The sequence below is a fragment of the Camelus ferus genome, chromosome 12 (genome assembly GCF_009834535.1).
Source record: "Camelus ferus isolate YT-003-E chromosome 12, BCGSAC_Cfer_1.0, whole genome shotgun sequence".
Taxonomy (NCBI): Eukaryota; Metazoa; Chordata; class Mammalia; order Artiodactyla; family Camelidae; genus Camelus; species Camelus ferus.
Window position 1 is genome coordinate 53,353,605 of NC_045707.1, and position 20,492 is coordinate 53,374,096.

Consider the following 20,492-nt stretch of genomic DNA (forward strand, 5'->3'; position numbering starts at 1 on the left):
ATGTGATGGATTACATTCACTGATTTTTTTAAACATTTTTTTATTGAGTTATAGTCATTTTACAATGTTGTGTCAAATTCCAGTGTAGAGCACAATTTTTCAGTTATACATGAACATACGTATATTCGTTGTCACATCTTTTTTCGCTGTGAGCTATTCATTGATTTTTTTAATGTTAAACAAGCTTTGCATACCTGGAATAAACCCTAGTTGGTCATGCTGTGTAATTCTTTTTATATTTTGTTGGATTCAACTTGCTAATATTTTGTTGAGGATTTTTGCGATTAGGTTTGCGAGAGACATTGCAGTCTTCTTTGCCTACTGTGTCTTTGTCTAGTTTGTATTAGTATATTGCTGGCCTCGGAATGAGTTAGGAAGTAGTCCCTATGCTTCTCTCTTTTGAAAGAAAGTGTTAGAGAATTTGGTATAATTTCTTCCTTAAATGTTTGGTAGAGTGCACAAGTGAACCCATCTAGGTCTGGTGCTTTTTTACTTTGGAAGTTTATTAATTATTGATTCAATTTGTTTAACAGATAGAGGCCTATTCAGATTGTCTGTTTCTTCTTGTGTGAGTTTTGACAGATTGTGTTCTTAAAGGAACTGGTTCATTTTATTTATCCAATTTGTGGGCATAGAATTGTTCGTAATATTTCTTTATTATCCTTTTAATGCCCATGGGATCTGTGGTAATGTCCCCTCTTTCATTACTGATATTAGTAATTTGTGCTGCCTGTCTTTTTTCTTGTTTATCTTGGTTAGAAGCTAATCAGTTTTATTGATCTTTTGATCTTAGTTTTGTTGATTTTTAAAAATTGATTCTATGTTTTCAACTTCATTGATTTCTGCTTTAATTTTTATTATGTCTTTTCTTCTACTTACTTTGGATTTAATTTGCTCTTCTCTTTTAATTTCCTAAGGTGGAAGCTTGGATTATTGATTTTAGGTTTTCTTCTTTTCTGATTTACATATTCAAAGTTATAAATTTACCCTTAAGCACTACTTGCACTGCAGCCCACAAAGTTTAACAAATTGTGTTTTTATTTTCATTTATTTTAAAATATTTAAAATTTTCTCTTGATACTTCTTATTTGAACTGAATATAATTAGAATTGTGTTAATTTCCAAGCCTTTTGAAATTTTCTAAGTATCTTTCTGATATTGATTCCTAGTTTAATTCCATTGTGGTCTGAGAGTAGACCTTGTATGGTTTCTGTCTTTTAACTTTGTTAAGGTGTGTTTCATGGCCCAAAATGTGAACTGTCTTGGTGAGTGTTCATGTGAGCTTGAATAGGATGAGTGTTTTGCTATTACTGGTAGTGCTGAGTTCAACTATGTCTTTACTGATTTTCTGCCTGCTGGATGTGTCCATGCCTGACAGTGGGGCACTAACGTCTCCAATCTTTAATAGTAGATTCATCTGTTTCTCCTTGTAGTTCTATCAGTTTTTGCTTCACGTATTTTGACACTCTGTTGTTGGATGCATACATGTTAAGACTTGTTATCTTCTTGGAGAATTGACACCTTCATCATTATGTAATGCTCTTCTTTATCCCTGAACTTTCCTTGTTTTGAAGTCTGCTTTATCTGAAATTAATATAGCTACTCCTACTTTCTTCTGAGTAGTGTTAACATAGTGTATCTTGCTTTATATCTTTACTTTTAATTTATGTGTCTCTTTATATTTAAAGTGGGTTTTTTGTAGAAAACATACAGTTGAGTTTGGTTTTTTGATCCACCTTTACAATCTCTGTCTTTCAATTTGTGCATTTAGACTGTTGCTATTCAAAGTGATTATTGATATTGTTGGATTAATATTTACCACATTTGTTTCTGTTTTCTATTTTGTTCTTGATTTTTGTTCCTGTTTTTGTTTTCCACTTTTTTTTTTTGCCTTTTTCAGTTTTAATTGAGCAATTTATATGATTGCATTTTCTCTCCTGTCTTAGCATATCAGTTGTACCTTTAAAAAATTTTTTTATTGGTTGCCCTAGAGATTGCTATATATATTTATAACTAATTTAAGTCCACTTTCAAATAACACTATACTGTTTCACAGGTAGTGTGGGTACCTTATAATAACAACATAATCCTAATTCCTTCCTCCTGTCCACTGTGTCATTGTTGTTCATTTAATTTACATATAAACATGTGTAAGTGTATATATACACAAACTATATATGTGAGATACATACATGATATGTACATCAGCGTATGTAATCAGGTACATTGTTGCTATTACTATTTTGAACAAATTATTATCTTGCTAACTCAATTAAGAATAAGGAAAATAAGTTCTTACTTTACCTTCACTTATTCCTTTGCCAGTATTCTTTCTTTATGTAGATTCAAGGTTCTGACCTGTATAAACTTTTCTTCTCTCTAAGGAACTTCTTTTAACATTTCTTGCAAAGCAAGTCTACTGGCAACAAATTCCCTCAGTTTTTGTTTGTCTCAGAAATTCTTTATTCCTCCCTCACTGTTGAAGGATAATTTTGCAGGGTGTAAAATTCTCAGTCATTATTCTGTCAAATATTTCTTTAGTTCCTTTTTTTCTTTCTTCTCCTGCCTATGTTCCCATTATGTGTATATAACACCTTCGGTAGTTATCCCACAGTTCTTGGATATCCTGTTCTTTTCTGGATTTTTGTTTATTTATTTTTCAGTCTTTGTTCTCTTTGCAGTTTTGGAGGTTTCTGTTAAGATATCCTTAGGCACAGAGATTCTTTCCTCGGCCGTGTTAAATCTGCCAGTAAGCCTATCAGAGGCACTCTGTTTTTGTTACAGAGCTTTTGATCTCTAGCATTTCTTTTTGGTTCTTTCTTGGACTTACCATCTCCCAGTTTACACTGCCCATCTGTTCTCGCATGCTGTCTACTTAATCCATTAGAGCCCTTAACAGATTAATCATAGCTGGTTTAAATTCCCTGTGTGATAATTCCAGCACTCCTGCCGTATCTGAGTCTGATTCTGATGCTTGCTCTGTCTCTGCAAACTGTCTGTTGCCTTTTAGGACATCTAGTCATTTGTTCTGGTGGTTGGACAGGAGGAAGCAGGTAAGAGGAGCTGCTATAAGTAGGCCTTCAGAGACGCCGCGGTGAGGGGTGGGCGGGGAGACGTGCTCTGCAGCCTGTGACCCTGTTGTTAGAGCTCGGTCTTCCAAGGAGCTGCACCTCCAGGCAATGAGCTCCACCTGTTCATCTCCGCACCCCCTCCTCCATGGCTGGGACAGGGTGGCAGGGGTGGGCTGCAGGGGGCATGGCACTGGTGGACTCACCACCATTTATCTAATTAACCCTCTGGCTGTGCGGTTGTCTCCAGTTTCTCTCTAGTTGAACAAACACTGTAATGAACACATCCAGAGCTAAACCTTCTTGCATGTCTTTGATCTTTTTAGGATAGAGTCTCTAGGAGTGTTTTTGTCAGCTCAGCGGGTGTGAGGGCTCTCGTGTTTGATAGGACTGCCAAACTGCCACCAGAAACTTACCTCCCCACCAGAAGTGGGGACCACGCTGTGAGCTGGCTTGTGTTCATCCCTGCTAATCTGATAGACACCGAAGAACAAGGAGAAAATGAATCTTCTTGTCTAAAATTGTATTTTTTTAATATTAGTCAGGAATCACATTTTTAAGTGTATTTAACTGCAGGCTGCTTTTCTTCCTTTTTGTGAGTTGCCTGATTTTTCCGCTTGGCCTGTTTCTCTTTTAAGGTCTTTTCTCTTTTTCCTGCTGTGTCTCTAAGTCCTTATGTAGTGAGGATATTAGGTATTTGTCTCCAGTGTGTCCTGCAAGTATTTTTCTAGAGTGTTTGCCTTTCTGTTTTGTTCTTGCTGTTTTTAACTAGAGAATTTCATTTTTCTGTAACCAAATCTTTGTTATTTACTTCTTAAGACCGTCCTCAGCTCAAGATTAAATACCTATTCGTATTTTTTTTTGGACATTCAACTTTTTTCTCCTAACATTTAAATCTTTAATACTTACGGAATTAATTTTGGACTTAATACAGTGAATTAGAGAACTAACTTTATTTTTTTAATGATTAGCCAATTTTAATCACATTTTATAACTGATTATTGCTGGTTGATGGGAAAACCAATGATTTTCATGTATTTATTTTAAAATTAGAAGCCTTTCTCAAATTCTTACTTATTCTCATTTTTAGTTGCTATTGTTTTTCTAGGCAGAAAATTGTATGATGTTTTTTCCAATATTCATACTTCCTAGTTTCTTTCATTTATTTGACTCTAATTTCTAGACCAGTCTCAAATAATAGTGTGGATATTATAGTATTTTATCTTTTACCAAAATTAATCTGGTATTTTTCTTTTTACTTTACAGAATTAAATGTCTTTTTTGTTTTATTTTTCTCTTGCCTTCAATTATTTGTCCCTCTGCACTGTTGGCAAAGTCTCGGGGGTCACCCTTGGACTGAGTCTGAGTGGAGTTCACCACGGGCACAGGGCTCTCTTGGTTGGGAACTTGGTATGAGATAAGCAAGGTGCAGGGTTACGGGGCCGTCTCTGTCCATCCCTCCTCAAGCCTGCTGGCCACTCTGGCCCTTGAGGTCACCAGGAAGCCCTCCCGCCCTCCTGGCCAAGACTGACTACAAGGAGCCCTAGCGGGTGTCGTCCTGCAGCCGAGCGCCAGCCACCCTGTAATGTGTCGTGTGCATAGTATCAATAGGAAAAAGAAATGTTCTACTCATCAGCTGTATGTTTAAGCTGGGACCTTGGGGGTGAGGACGGAGAGCGAGGGTGCTCTTGCCCTGCACTGCTCCCTGCTCTCCCAGGAGGGGTGGCAGGGCCGTGGGGAAGCTCCCAGGACAGAGCCGCAGCCGGGCCTCTCCCTCCTCGCTCTGGGAGCCTCGTTCCACCTCGCCCAGAGCCACGCCCTGAGCCACGCAGCTTCTCTGACAGTGTTGGCAGGTCCGTCGGCCTGAAACGTCCCTCTGACCTTGAGAGAGGCCCGTGTTCCCACATGACTTCTGCACACTAAGGTGGTGAAAGCCCCTGGGGAAGCAGGTGGTGCCCTCAGGTCTGGTCGGCCCCTGCGTGTGCTTCAGCCCAGGTGGGCCCTGAGTCCTGGCAGAGCCCTGGGCGGGTGTCCACTGCACCCTATGTGCCCCACATGGTCCCCCCTTCACTGCTGCCCGCCAGCGCTTCCCTCTTTATCCTCCCTCCATGCTCACGGTCTGTCCCTGTGGCCCTTGGCCCCGTGGCACCTGGCCGTGTCCCCCTCCCAGCCGCCTGGCATCCTGACTCTGTCCTTGGTGCTGTCTGGCATGATGGGGACTTGAGAGCGTTATTCAGAGCTCCGTGTTCCCATGACTCCAAATAAATGGAGTTGGACTGGGTCATATTTTGTGCTTTGATGGAGCCAGAAACTTAGAAACCTTGGTTGAATTTATATTTACTGAAAACAGCTTTATTCATAAATAAATATTAGGAACATGAATTTAAAATACTAACTGTATTGTAAACTGCCACACACTTCCACTGGAGGGTGTCTGCTGCGGGAGACGCGGGGTGAGGACGCGGGTAGACGGTTTTCACGTCCGATCTCAGGATCAGTATCGCTTAGAATCTTTCCTTCAAGGCTACTAACAAACCTCTTGGTTCTGTTTTTGTACCTGTGTGTGTGTGTCTACTCGGCCCCGTTCCAGGATGAAGTCCTGACTGTGATCAGAAGAGTGGATGACAACTGGGCGGAGGGGATGCTGGGGGACAAGATTGGGATCTTCCCCCTGCTGTACGTGGAGGTGAGTCTGTGCTCCCAGACCCCTCTTCTTGCCCTCTGTTGTTTGTTTCGCCAGACTGGGGGTGCCCTGGCCTTGGAGCCTGCTTCTAAGGAGAACAGTAATCTGAGATCGGATGGCGGCGGCCTTTGGGTTTTATTCAAACCCTGTGGCCTATGAGGTTTGCCTCGGCCTCCTGGGAGTGGTCTGTGTGGGCCGGACGGTCCGTCATCTTAGCGCCTGGGCCACGAGGCAGGGCTCCGTGCAGACCTGGGCCCAGCCTTGTTTTTCCAAGACTCTCCCAGGTTCTGCTGCTCTTGCCCCCAGACCCCAGGGGAGAAGAGCTCATACTGGGAGGCCGCCTTTCCCTGTGACTCTGCAGACAGCTAAAGGGCGCGTAGAGGCCTCCAGGACTCCGGGTTTGGGGCAGCTCATCCAGCTGCAGGTCCCTGATGGGGAGACAGTTTGGGCCAATTTAAGGGCTGATGATTTCCCGCCTCTTCTCTGTAACCAAGAAGCACCAGGTTTCCAGCGAGTCAGTTATGGGCAGTGACCAAGCGGGCAGCACTCAGACCTTTGACCTTTAAACCCTTGGTCGTAGTGGGCTGTGTGTGCATCTGCTGTTGGTCAGCGCATGTCCACGTGTGCACGTCCACAGACTGACCACACACCCAACCCATGCATCTCTGTGTCCTCTGGGGATGTTCGTTCAGCCTCTCAGCTGCCCCACTGTGAACACCAGGGGCCCCCCGCTTGACAGAAGGGCCCCCGCTGATGAGGGGCGGAGCCAGACGTATTCCCAGGGGACTGCCCCGGACTCAGCCCCCTGCTCAGGGCAGGGCTGCCCCTGACGCAGGGACTGGGCGGGCTCTGCCCCTGCTCAGCCCCGTGGGCCGGTGGGTTCCGTTACCTGCTGGTTGTGGCATCCAAGGCTCTTTGCAGTTTAGCCTCCTCTGTTTTTCCAGTTTCTGGCCCTTTCCTCCCCTTTCCCTAAATGTTCTGCACCAATGGTTCTCACACTTCCTCAGGATAAACAGCTCAGGAGTTCTGAGACCCTCCTACAACACTGAGTCCACACACTGCACACACACTCCTCTCTGGTTCCCCTGTGAGGGACACACATGTGCACACACACGCTGCACTCTGGCCTCTGTGAGGAGCACACAGTGCACACATGTGCAAGCACACACACTGCTCTCTGGCCCCTGTGAGGACCACAGTCCCCAGCACCTCCAGCCTCATATGTGCATTTGCTTCAACTCTGGGGGGTGATCTCCATCTTGCTGCTTTAGACACCAGAACTCGATGCACAAAACCAGATGTGGAGAGTCTGAGCTCCCTACGTCTTTGGCCAGTGGAACGTCTTCCCAGGCAGACTCTTACAGGGCCACTTGAAGACAGACAGGGATGTCCCTAGGAACTGGCCACGATGCCCTGAACTGGAGTCAACTCAGATGCCCATCACGGTGGGACAGGTGCCGGAGCCGGGGCATCTACGTGAGGGTGCTGCCCAGCAGAGAGGGTGAAAGGACTACTTTAAAAGCATGGATGCATCTCACAGACAAATGTTTGAAAGAAGCCAGGCAGAAGAGAGTACGTACGCTCTATGCCTTTTCCTTCTAGAAGTTCAGGAGCAGCGGAACTCCCCCTGCTCCGGGTGGTGGAGTAGGGGGCCTGGGGAGACTGGGTGGAGGAGGCAGGGGAGGCCCTGGGGGAGGGGAGGCTCCTGCCTTGACCTTGGGCATAGCTGTGTGGCTGTCAAGTGGACAGGTAACAACCATGCACTTTTCCTTAAGATGCAGTTTAAGAAGCTAAGACCCAATCTTGTAGAGAGCCCGAGGCAGGTAGCAGGGCCCCCCTGCGGAAGGCCAAGCCTGGCCCACCAGCTTCCCTGTCTGGAGGGGCACAGGCACTGTCGGGGAGGCTGCGAGGTTGGGCTCTGGCTGGAAAGCCAGTCAGCAGGGCCTCTTCACACTCTCAGGGCTCAGACACACTCAGAGGCACTGGGGGTCTCTGTTCAGTGCTTCTCCAGGCTCGACTGCCTGAACCCTGGAGACAGTCTTCCAGATACTCTCCCTGGAGGGTGCAGGGGTGTCCCTGCAGGCCCCTCTGCTCTGAGCACTGCCTCCTCAATTGCACGGTTCCTCAGAGACCAGGCAGCTAGGCTGTCCTCCTGGGAGCAGGGGCTGAGCAGGGCAAGCAGCCTCACTCCCCTGTCCTGCACCTTTGGTACAGGGTTGCAGCTCACGGCCCCCGGCCCCCGGCCCCCACCATCGCCCTAGGGTCCCAGCCACAGCCCGAGGTGCTCTGAAATAGGTTCCTGGACCTCAGCAAACACTGAGGAAGGAGGCCCAACCGGTATTTTCCTGAGACTGATTTACTGTTTATGTATCAGTTGTCTTTTGACTCACCTGTACGTGACCTTGGGGGCATCCCCATGGGTTGCAAAGTTCAGACTGTCTTCCCTCTGGGAGGCAAGTAGGCATCTGAGACCAGAGCGGGGTCTTGGGTCTTTGCAGCTTTGGGACCCGAGCTGAGCCTGTGTCGGCAGACAGGACAGTTCGGTGTGGTGTTTATCCCCACAGACGTTGCCCTGCCTAAACCGGGCTTCTCGCAGGACGGAATCACAAGGAGCCCTCCTCCGACCCTGAGGCTGCGGTCTTAAGAGCGTGCAGGGCAGGCGGGCGGGCACGCGGCAGGCGGCCACTGGGCCCCGCAGTGCAGAGGTCGTGGTGCTGGACTGGGGAGGACCCTTCAGGAGTGAGCGTTCACTCTGCCCTGGGGACGCAGCATCCTCTCCCATCCCAGGCGGGCTCTCCCCCCGTGCGCACCAGGGGGCTGCATGCGACTCCAGGGCTGCTGCTTTGGGGAAGAATGAGATTATTTGAGCCCAATGGCATTGCCTACACAAAACCCTCCGCGTGGAGGCAGGCGGCGGGTGGTTTAGACTGTGTTTTGGTGCCGCCGAGCCCAGGCTCTGTGCCTGGTGCGTCCTGCTTCTGCTCTGCTGTGAGCCTGGCCGGTGGGCTCAGAACGCGGGCAGGAGGCCGGCACTCGGGGGTCAGAGGGCCCTGGGAGGCGGCGGGGGGAGAGGGGGACCACACCAGTTCTTCTTCAAGCAGCTCTGGTGAGGGAGCAGATGAACAAAGCCTTAAACTAGAGCAGAACAGCTGAGCCTGGTTGGAGGCAGCATTTCAAAGGAAATAATTCTGGATTTAGATCACAGATTCTGGGGCCTGGAGTGAATTTTTCAAAACCAGCCTGTGGAGGGAGGACAGGCGTTTGTAGTGGAAATGCTGACAGCCCTGCGCCTGGGCCGTCTGGGTGTGCGGCCGTCCAGCGCCCGTGCCCCGCTGGGCCCGTGGGCACCGCGCATCCCTCCCCTGGCTGCGCAGGTCTCGCGGCGCTTTCTTTGGTTTGGTTGTAACTCACTGAGACGTGACCAGCTGCAAACCCCGCTCAGTCGGCGAATGAGAAACCCCAGGGCTGAGGGGACTTTACTGCCTGGCCTGATGTCAGACCCTGTGTGTGGACGTGGCCCTTCCTGGCCCAGCCCCGGGGCTCAGCTGAGGACTTGGCGCCCTCAGGGGTTCCCTTGACTCACATGTTTCCTCTCTGGTTCCCACTGGAACCCAGGGCATCCTTTCAGGCCCACCCCATCCCCCATCCGTCACCCGTGAAGGCTTCAAACCCTTCTCCAAACTGGCCCCTGGATTGGGGCCTGAACTCTGTGCCCTGGGCTCTGCTAGTGCTTCCCTTGGACCCATGGTCCGCACTCGATCTGCATGTGTCCAGTTCCAGGAGGGCCCAGTGTTCTGCCCCTCCCTGACCTCACTGGCAAGGCTCTGCCAGCAGCCTGAGGACTGTCCACCTGGAATCCGTCCAGCCTGGCAGGGCTATGTGCCGACGAAGCTGTGTCCTGCTGGTGCAGGAGGTGGGGAGCCCATAGAGTGCCGCTCCTACTCTGGTGCCCCCTCTGGGCATTTCCCAGGCAGCACAGCTCAGCCAAAATGGGGAGAAGGGGGACTCACCTTTGGGTGCCCCCACTCTCCCCTCCCCTGGTCCCTGCAGGTCTGCACCTTGCACCCCAGAAATGGGTGGCCCAGGGAAAGATTGGGGTGACACTAGGCTGACATGGCAGTGGTGCCTGGAAAACACACCTCTGCAATAAAATCCTCTGACACCACCCCAGCCTTTGTCGTGTTTTCAGGGTGGCATCCGTACTGTACGTGCTGTTGGAAGGATTGGAGGTTTGAACCCACTGTGTGCCGGGTGGCCAGTACTCACTGCTACCTCCTCTCTCCTCAGCTCAACGATGCTGCCAAGCAGCTGATGGAGATGGACAAGCCGGGCCTGGCCATGGCGTCCGGCTGCCTCACCTCTTTGCCCTCTGACCCCAGCACAGCCATCAGAGCCATCCCGGGTCCCACTTCAGGCAGCACAGGGGCGGTGAGCGCCTTCCAGAGGCGTGTGGACAGCAAGAAGAATGCCAAAAAGCGGCACTCCTTCACGGCACTCAGCATGACGCACAAGTCTGCGCAGGCTGCCAGCCACAGGCGCTCCATGGAGATCAGTGCGCCCGTGTTGATCAGCTCCAGTGACCCCCGGGCCGCGGCCAGGATCGGGGACCTGTCGCACCTGTCCTGCAGTGCTCCTGCCCAGGTAATGTCATGGTGCCTCCTCAGCTCCACCTGGCTCTCCATCTCCGAGTTGGTCCCCTGGGCTGGCATGAGGGAGGCCAGGCAGTGGTGCATTTGGGGGTCTTGGCCTCAGGGTCACCCAAGCCCTGGTGGGAGGTGTGTTTCGGTCTCAACCAGCATTCAGACGGCCCAATAATGGCAGGTGCTTCTCAGGGCCTGCGGCTGAGCCTTTGAAGGTCCTATCCCAGTCTGCCTTCAGCCCCTCTGACGTGTTGGAAAAAGTCTTGGTTTAGTGCTCTTGTGTCTTCAGCATCTTGGTGACACTTGCTGACATCCTCCCTGTCAACAGAAAGGGCTGGAGCTCAGACCCAGAAGTGGCCGCATGTTTGCAGAGTCCTTCTGTGTGGATGTGGCACTGGCTCTGTCCACCAGTGCAGCAAAGGGAGGACCTTGTTCTCAGCCAGCCAGACCAGGCAGCCCTGGAACCAGGCTGTCAGTGAGTCCAGATTCGTCCTGCTTACCGCACAGCAGGCCAGCAAATTGAGAGATGAGGCAAGGAATAGCAACTTTACTAGGAAAGCCAGCAGACCGAGAAGATGGTGGACTTCTTGTCTGAAGGAGGACCATCTTGCCTGGGTTTGGATGCTAGTTTCTTTTATAGAACAAGAGGGAGAGGTGAGGTGTGAGGAGGTAAAGTAAAACAGGCGTAGGCTGTTGCAGACATTTCCTGGTTCCAGCCAGACTTCGAGGGGGAGGTGTTAATTTCTCCTTGCCCGCAGTCATTCACAGGTGGGCCCCATCAGGATGTTTCCTGTGAGCTAAACAAAAGTATTTTAGCTTAATGCTCAGGCCTGGGAGGCAGGGTCCCGGGAGATGGGCCATGATGTGTACATTTTAAACTGTAGCCCACCTCCCTTTAGTGATTAACTTGTAGGAAAAAAAAAAAAATAGAATACAAAGGTTAAAGTAAAAGAAACTGACCCAGTCTGGGGCCAGACTTGTTCTTCCCTGTTACAAGGCCAGACTCGCCCACGGTGCCCAATCTCTAAGTCCTGTACTCGCAGGAAATGGACACTGGCAGAGCTCTCTGGAACGTCCTCCTGCCCCAGGCGTGGGCAGGAGGCCCCTTTCCCTCAGCTCACCTGCGCTCCGCCCTTGCTGCCACGGCTGCTGAGTTAATCCTCAGAGGGACCGTCGGGGCCCTGCCGTCAGTTCTACTGTCCACAGGCCGGCCTGGTCAGGAGGGGTCAGACCTTCTGGTCCACGGGATTTACCTGATGACATAGCTTGTGCTGGAGATGACTGAGGTCCTGGGACCTGTTTTCCCGCAGGTACACGTGACCAGTGTGGTCAGAGGGTGAGAGGTCAAGCACAGCAGTTTGCACCTGTCTCTGACCCGGTTTAACTACACTGACAGGAGGTGGAAGGGTGGTGTTGAGAGCTGTGAGTTAAGGGCTGCGAACCAGGAGGCCAAACCCCCGCTCTGCCCCCGCCTGGCCCCGCCCCTGCCTTGGCCCCACCCCACTCTGGCTCTGCCCTGGCCCTGCCCCGTCCTGGCGCCACCCCGACTCAGGCTCTGCTCTGGCTCCGCCCCTGCAGCGGCTCCGCCCCTGCCCTGGCCCCACCCCCGCCTGGCTCCGCCCCCGCCCTGGCGCTGCAGCGAGGCCTCCTTCCTGGTCTGCGCCCTCAGATTCACTCCCATCTTCCTGCCTCTGGACCACCTGGAGTCCTCTAGTAACGTTGACCTCCACCTGGGTGCTCCTGGAGATGCCCCATTGCCTCAGACAAGCCCCGATCTCCTTAATGTGGCCTCAAAATCCCCCCAAACTGGGGCTCTTGTCTTTCCACCACTTCCACCAGTCACTCCACCCTCCACACAGACCCTCACTTGTGCGCCCACGCTGGTCCGGCTTGGCTCCCCCTCCCAAGACTGCGCCACTGGTTCCTCTGCTGCTGTTCCTGCCCCTACCTGACCTCGCCCCCCCCCCCGCCCCCTCCCCTCCCAGGGCGAGACACAGTCCAGGCGGGACACCCAGCAGGCACCGGAGGGCATGCTCGCTTCCCCTCACACCTTGTCGCTTGTATTCATAATCGACTCCCCCACCCTTGGACCTGGAGGCCCTTGGCAGAGACTGGATGTTGTTTACTCCTGTGTCCTGGCCCTGGCCCCCCAGGCCATCTGTCCTCGGGTGGCCTGGGATCTGAGTCAGCTTGCTGGATTCCAGGTGGGCTGCGTGTGAATCATCATGGCTCCAGCGATGACCTCCCTGCCATTACAGTCCCACGGGCATGGGGGTCCACGAGGACAGCTGCAGAGAAGGCGCAGCTGGGAAGTGAGCCCCTGAGGGCTCCCAGGGGAACGAGGTGGGGCTGAGCCTCAGATGCCTGCCCTGCTCACACGTGACCCTTACGAACTGTTCCTCCCTGCTACTTGGGGAGGTCAGAGGTCAGCTGAGTCCTCGTGAATAATGGAGCGTCTGGGTCACCTTGCTGCTGGGGAGGGAGGCTGTTTCGTGCTGGTGAGTGTCTGCTTGTGGACGTCATCAGGCCAGAGCGGGAGGTAACTGCATATCAGAGCTGCCTGCTGTAAACCCCTTTGGAAGCCAGCAGGTGCCCCAGGCCATCTCCTGGCTGCCCGGCAAGCCTCGGTGGTGGCATAGGGCTCCCGTGCCGGTCAGCTGGGCTGGTTAGCCCTCCAGGCCTGCTTCCTGCCCGGACTGCTCATCCACCATAGGCTGGTGCTGCATGGTGCCCTCACCTCAGAAGCCAAGAGATGCTGCCAAGGGTGCCCCCTTGCTGGTAAATGAAGCCTTGCTGGGACAGCCGCACCTGCTGCTGCCACATCATCTGCCCAGCTGTTTTCAGGCCACAGCAGAGGAGCCAGTGGTTGAGAAGAGACCATGTGACCTGCAGAGGCTGAAATATGTATCGCCTGGCCCTGTGCGGGGACACTGGCCCAGCCCTGGTCGGTGGCGTCCCCATCACTGTGGCAGAGGTGGGGTGTGGCCGCCGGTACACTGGCCTCCACAGGCTCCCACGTGGAGGTGACACGCCACCTCCGCTCATGTTCAGTGGCCAAAGCAAGTCTGCCAGCCCAGCTCTGCTTGAAGGGGTGGGAAGTGGAGTCCACGGCACTCAGGGAGGAGCCCAGGTGTCGGAGAATAGTCCACGGCACCATCTCCTCAGCGCCTCTGATTCTCTGTGAATTTTAACTGCTTCACACAGAGGCCAGCAACCTCAGAGAGCAGGCAGCGACCCACAGAAACCGAAGCCGGTGTTCCTCTGCCTCCTGTCCTTGGACGGCTGTGGGGTGCGCCTGGTGCTCTCCGTGGGGTAGCCGGGTCCACGCAGGCTGACCCCATCCAGCCTGACCCCATCCAGCCAACAACCGGCTTTCACCAGACACGGTGTTTCTCAGCTTCAGAGTGACCATGACTAATGGACCAGCTTAAAGTAAGCAAACGGAAGCCCTTGAGATGGGGGAATTGCCCTTTAAAATCGATGGAACAGGGAGTGTTTGAAATTCAGCAGCGAGAACATCAAGAAGGAGCGTTTCCTCGGTGTCTGAGGAGGAAAGGAAGGGTCCTCCTGGGAGCCTCCGGCATCTTTAAACGCGCCCACCTGCCACCTCCTCCTGCTGCCTCCTCTCCTCTGTGCTGCAGGTTGGCCTCCAGCGGAGGAAGAGGGGACCATCACACCAGGCTCCCTGCTCTCAGCCGAGCCTCCAGGCTCCTGCCTGCGGAGAACCTGAGTTTGTGTTTACATTTTCAGAAGGTTACAGATTTAATTCTGTGCCTTATAAGGAGCAAAAATAATTTAAAAAAAATACGAAGTGAGTACAAGAAGAATAAAAAATCTCACCCCAAGGACTTCGCACAAGAAGAGCTTTCTCCATAGACATAGGGGCTGCTGTCCAGGACTCACCAGCGGGGCAGAGACGCTGGCCGCCTGGGCCCGGCTTTCCATCCACAGTGTCAGGTGCCAGTCGTGTTTGTTCTGCAGTGGTGATGAGACAGGAATCATGTGTGCAGGTTTCTGCTGGGCCCCAGGCTGTCGCTGGTGGATAAGGGGGACCATCTAGACCCCGGGACCTGTGAGCTGCCTTCCCTCTGTCCTCTCTCGTGTTTGGCAAGCTCTCGGCTAAAGGAGCAGCCATGGCAGGTCCAGGAGGGCTCTTGGTGGACCACACCCTCTAGGACCAGCCAGCCCAGCAGGAGACAAGGACACAGCTCCAGGGCCCAGAAGCAGATGGTAGGGGGCACCGTGGATCAGCACAAGGAATGGCCGCAGACCTGCCGGTGGGAGGAGACGGCAGGAGAGGAGGCCAGGGTGGGCACCCAGGGCCTGAGCCCACCTGTTGGCCATAAATATTTTATTCTAAAGTTGTCTGTGGGAAGCATGTTCCGAAGAGTCTGATTTACACCCTGTGTCATGGAGTGGTAGCGTGTAATGAATAAAACATGCCCATTTCACGGCTCCTTGCGGCGATGACAGTGCTGTTGGGGTCGGTGGCCCTGAGGACTGAGCCACCCGTGTCCTCGCCCTGCCAGGCGGCTCCCTGCCAGTCGGGCTGCGCTTGCCTGCCTGCCCTGAACCCCAGCATGTGTCCGTCACCAGGCACCTGGAAAGAGTACAGTGAGCCACCCTATCCCAGCGGTCAGCCCTCTGGCGAGGGGCCTGGAGGGGGCGAGGTGTCGCCAGGAGGCAGGGAGCACGTCTGTCCCAGGGCTTTTCATCTGGAACAGCTGGAGCCGCTCTCCTTCCTCCATCTCTGCCAGATTTCCTCACTCCTGCCAAGCCTTCACTGATCCCTTAGGGCCCAGAATCATTTAAAAGTAAACCATTAAAAATCAAAGCAGAGTCAGCCACGAGCCCCTCACTGAGGAGGAAACAGGTCCCAGTCCCGACCCAGGAAGCCTGTTCCATGTGATCAGAGCCAGGGGCCAGACTCTCCCATCCCCGCCTTCTAGAAGTGGTGCACGAGGGTGTGGTAGGGCTCCGGGCAGTGCTGTCCTCCCCGGGCGGGGCAGCTGCTACAGCTTGGAGCCCCGTGTGATGCCTTGTGCTTAGGAGCCCTTAATCAGACCCCCAAGAGTAGCCCCCGCCTGTGCTGTCAGCACACGGCTGCCTCCGGCTCGGCTGGGCCTGTGTCCACGGCTGTTCACAGCTCAGCTGCCAGCAGGGACACCCTCCACCTCTGTTGACAGGAACAGAGGTGAAGACCGGGCTCAGAGGAGGACGGATGGGACCCTGCACCCCTGGGAGGTGACCCTGCACCCCTGGGAGGTCACCCGCCTCCGAGCAGAGCCAGGGGGCTCCCACCACTGGACATGATGCCCGAAGGGCCTTCATCTGGGCTCCGCGCTGCATGGGGGCCAAGTCGGAGCCCCGGGCTCAGTGGGTGGAGTTGTAGATGTTCTTCATCTCGACCTTGACTTTTGGAAAAGAAGTTGTCACAGGTTTGACTTCTCCTGACCCCTTTCCAGCTCTGATGGAGGGTCTGCCCAGAGATCCCAGTTACTTGCTTTGTGGTCATTGTCCTGTCGAGTTTCAGCCAAGGCCAGGTGTCCAGCAGCCGTCGGCACTGCCCACTGTGCTCCTGCGGGGCAGCTTTGTCACCCCAGAGCCAGGTGAGCTCCCCAAGTTCTCCAGCCCCGAGCACCTGTCGTGAGGAGTTGACAGGTGTGGGGGGCTGGAGGGCCAGCACTGTGGCCCAGCCCACACCCGCAGCCGGCCTCTGCCTCCGCCTGGGAGATGGAAACCGGTCTCCTCCGCATGGACCGCCTCCTGTTGAATCACAGCCCAAGTGGCTGGAGGGCAGCGGGGACGTGGAGAGACCCCACGGTCAGCATCAGCAGCTTTGCTGTTGGGCCGGCTGCTGTTTCAGGAGAGTTTGCTTGGGCAGGAGGCCCTGTTACAGGAGCAGGGTCGTGGGTTTGGGTCCGTCTGAGCCAGCTGTCTCCTGGGTCCTGCCACCCGGCCTACACCCTCAGCCACACTGTGGCCAGCAGTGCCCAGGCCTGGTCAGCAGGATGGCCAATAGCAGGGTCACTCCACGGTCCTCCCCAGTCCCTTCCTGGCCCCCACAAAGGCACGAGTGTGGGATCATCTGAACCAGGGCCTGATCTGGAAACAGACTCAGATGGGTCTGTCATTCTGTGTATCTCACTTTGAAAACTTGACGGGAAACCAATCACTGTTGATAGTAAAATGATGGAAAATTTGAACATACAGCCTTTGGAAAATTAACTGAAATTCCAGGTCCCTAAGTACCAACGCCATCGTGTGCTATATAAGTGCCCATGCTTTTCCCCCAGAGGAAACGCACCCATCTAATGAGAAAGCAGCTGGCGCCGTGTCCAGTTCCCTAGCCCATCCCTTCGATGCACGGCCCTCAGCTCTCCCAGCCTCGTGCATGTCCTCCCCTCGGCCGTGGGGGCCGTGCCTCGCTGGCGTCCAGCCTGCACCGGGAGCACGGGGCCTCAACACATGGTTCCTTGTGTTGTAAACGGTGCCGTGAAATCCTCGTCTGAACCTTCACTTGCCTTGTCCATATATTTTAGGATTCGTTCTGAACAGGAAGTGAGGGGTCAGCAGGGCCCCCCTTCTCTCCAGAACTGAGAGAAGCTTTGTCAGTAACTAGATTTGGGCAGTGTGTATGGGAAGGGCCTGGGGCTCCTCCCTGCCCAGTTTCTCCCTGACTGTGAGCAGGGTAGCATTCCTTCTGCCCCTCATTCTGTCAGCCACTAGTCCTGCTGGTACAGGGGGGTGACATGCCCATGCCTAACCCCCAGAACCCATGAATGTGTCACCTCACTTGGCAGAAGGACAAGGAACTTTGAGACGGGAGACAGTCCTGGGCCCCTGGGCCCAGCGTGAGCATAGGGGGTCCTTCTGAGATAAGTGAGGGGCTGACCCTGCTGCTCTGCTGGCTGTGAGGCCACAGGAGGGGCCCGTGCCTGGGGGTGGGAAAGGCTGGGATGGACTCTCCCTGGAGCCTCCAGAAGAGCAGCCCTGCCACACGTGCTTTTAGGACCCCCCCAGAGCTGACCCGAGACGGGAAGTCTGTGTCACACCAAGGCACTGGCTTGCGGTCACTTGCGCAGCCACGGGAAGCTCCTGTGGACAGCGTGGTGGGGCAGCACACAGCCCCAGCACCGGGCTGCTGAGTTCACGCCCAGCCTGGCAGTGTGACTGAGCCACTGGCCTCTCTGCTCTGGGCCTCGACCCCCCCGTGGTGTGAAATGGTGGCAGACAGTGGCTCCCACTTTACAAACGCTTACTCTGAGAGTGAGATGCATCGTCCCAGGTGAGGTGCTCAGAGCAGAGCACGGTCCCAGTGAGCGCCGCGTGGGGGAGTGGCTGTCACATCCATGCCCTATCTAGGCCTCCCTCCCCCTCCTCACCCTGCCCCTGATCCAGGGCTGAACTTCCGCAGCTGCCAGCATCCCTACCAGGTGTGTCTTTGGCCTCAGGGTGCGGACCGGGACCCGCAGGTGGCCCAGTGGCTCCAGGGGTTCACACACCCCCTCGTCTGCCAGCCTCTCTTTCAGCCTAGCCCTTCACCTGATGCTCCCAGGAGCCCCTCTGGCCACGTACAGGCAAGCCCCTGCCGTGTGCTCGTGGGCCCTGCACTCGCTGGGACCCTGTGTCTGCAGGGACCTGCCTGACGCCTGTCCCCCTGAGTAAGCCCCATGGTCAGAGGCAGTGCCTATGCCCCAGTCGGCCCAAGCTCAGGTGGGTGGCTCCCTCCACTGGGCTGCAGGCAGAACCTGGGACCCTAGCAGGCCAAAGGGTCAGGCAGCTGAGGGGCCAGATGTCCCTGGACTCCACCCCTACTGCCCTTCTCCCGCTGTAGGAGCCCCCGTCCACTCACTGTCTCCTCTTGTCTGTTTCCAGGACTCCTCCTCGGCCGGACCTGCCCCAGCGGCTGAACAGCAGGGCATGGCTCCCAAAGTCCAGCTGCCCCTCAATGTGTGAGCTGCCATTTATGTTTTTGGGGTCCCAGCCTTCAGCACGTCCCCTACCCCTGCGAGCATGTCAGTGTGGGGCTTTCTAGTGTGTCACCAGCTGGTCCCCTTGGTTCTAACAGGACTGCTGACGGGCAGCCTGAGAGCAAGTCCAGCAGGTCCTTTACCATCACTGTTCCTCGGACATTCAGTACAAGCAGGAGGGCGGTCTGGACATTTGATGGCACTTTGGCCACTCAGGAAAGGGCTCCAGAGGCCCCTGAGAAGGTCAGTATGGGCCCTGCAGGGCAGAGGATGCCCACGCAGTAGGCGTCACCAACTGCTCAGGCGAGGCTCAGTATTTGAAGCACCCACGGCCACCCCTGTGTGTAGCAGCTGCATGCCACTCCCAGGGAGAGCCAGATGAAGCATTGCTGGGACGCGAGGGGCCTGTCTGCTCTTGTTAAGTGACAGCTCCCGAAAGACGTGCAGTTTCAAACCGCCACGTAAAGCGTGCTGTGGAGAGTCACTGCCGTCTGCTCTGTCATTTGGCAATGAGTTCAGTTACTTGAACAAACGTTTAAGGTGGAGAGTATGAATTAGGCAAACCACGCGGCAGAAAGTCCCCCAGGTCCAGTACGGCCAGAGGGACACTTAGAGCCTGTGTAGCTGCAGAACACGATGGAATTCAGGCGAACGGTGCCTGTTGAGAATGCAGCCTGCCCGTCCTCAGAGGGATTCCTGCAGTCCGTGCTTGGTGCACGGTTCAGGCTCACCTCCTCTGCCTGCATCTAGCGCGGATGGGGGCTCCCCAACAGCCTCCCTTTACTGCTCAGTCTGGTGTGACTGGGTTCTTGTCACAGCCAACTAAACCAAGCACATTGGGACTTACCTGTTTTTACGTGGCCTCCTGAGGGGACAGAGGTTAGTAAGTGCTGTCCAGGTGTCTTTAGGCAGAAACTCAGGGCTCACAACACGGGATAGGAGGCACTCTCTTCCGACCAGGTTTCCGGATAAGCTCCAGTGGCCTCCACTCAGACCTTGGGCGGCCCCCCGGGAAGGATGGGCAGTGGTCTTACTTGCTGAGAATTGAGTGCGGGACCCTATCCCTGAGGAAGCAGACCTGGTCCACAGAAGACCGGGGGGCCCTACTGTAGTTCCCCAAGAGAGAGGAGGGACAGGGGAGCTCTTAAAGGACAAGGCGTCCCCAGCAAGTGGCTGAGTGCCTGACACTCAGCTGAACTGTTCACCTGTTCAGAGAGAGCCAGCTCCTCCCTCCTGGGCACTGAGGGTCCGGTCCCCCAGGTCAGCCACTCTGCCTTTGAGACCCAGGAGGTAGTACGGGTCCAGGAATGTCACTCGGAGAGTCATCAGTAATCCTGGAGGCCTCGGCCACACACAGACCTTCCACATCACGGAGGGAGTTCATGTTTGGTGCAGAGTTTGGAGGGACTTCTTACTCCCCCTGCCCTCGCTCTGTCCTGAGGGGATGAGGGGGTCCGTGTGGCCCCCAGCCCCATGCCTCCTCCCTCTTCCTCACCCCCAGAGCATGGCTGTCCCTGTTTGGGTCGAGCTTTTCATTTAGGTAACAGAATGGAGTCCGATAACATCATTCAAAGGATGATAAGCATTTTGGCAGGAATGTGTCTGCTGGTCATGTGGTCATCAGATGGACTGTGGCCAGCACGAGTGTCCCTGGCTCCTGCAAGTTAACGTGTGTGTTCTGTGGCTGCACAGTTTGCCGTCAGGGAGATCAGACCTCCAGCTTTCTTCTCTCTCGGATTGTCTTGGCGTTTGAGGTCTTTTGTGATTCCATACAAATTTTAGAATTGTTTGTTCTAGTTCTGTGAAAAAAAAGTGCCACTGAAATTTAGATAGGGATTGCACTGAATCTGTAGGTTGCCTTGAGGATTATGGGCATTTTATCAAACTAATTCTTCTAATCCATGAGCACAGAGTATCTTCCCATTTTTTGTGTCTTCAGTTTCCTTCATCGGTGTCTCGCGGTTTTCAGTGTAGAGGTCTTTCACCTGATGGGTTAAATTTATTTCTAGGTATTTTATTCTTTTTGATGCAATTGTCAATGGTTTTGTTTTGTTTTTTTTTCATTTCTCTTTTGTATAGTTTGTTGATAGATTTCTGTATATTAACTTCATATACTGCAACTTTACAA

The 20,492-nt window shown here is 53.7% G+C and overlaps 1 protein-coding gene across 2 annotated transcripts in view; it reads left to right on the top strand.

Annotated features, from left to right (window-relative positions):
- Nucleotides 1-20,492, top strand: part of SH3RF3 (SH3 domain containing ring finger 3) — a 116,975-nt gene that overhangs the window by 64,667 nt on the left and 31,816 nt on the right. For both annotated transcript variants that reach the window (XM_032493682.1, XM_032493683.1), the window contains 3 exons: nucleotides 5,659-5,754; nucleotides 10,039-10,392; nucleotides 18,270-18,346. In XM_032493682.1, coding sequence (XP_032349573.1) covers nucleotides 5,659-5,754; nucleotides 10,039-10,392; nucleotides 18,270-18,346 — 527 coding nt within the window. The remainder of the gene's footprint in view (nucleotides 1-5,658; nucleotides 5,755-10,038; nucleotides 10,393-18,269; nucleotides 18,347-20,492) is intronic.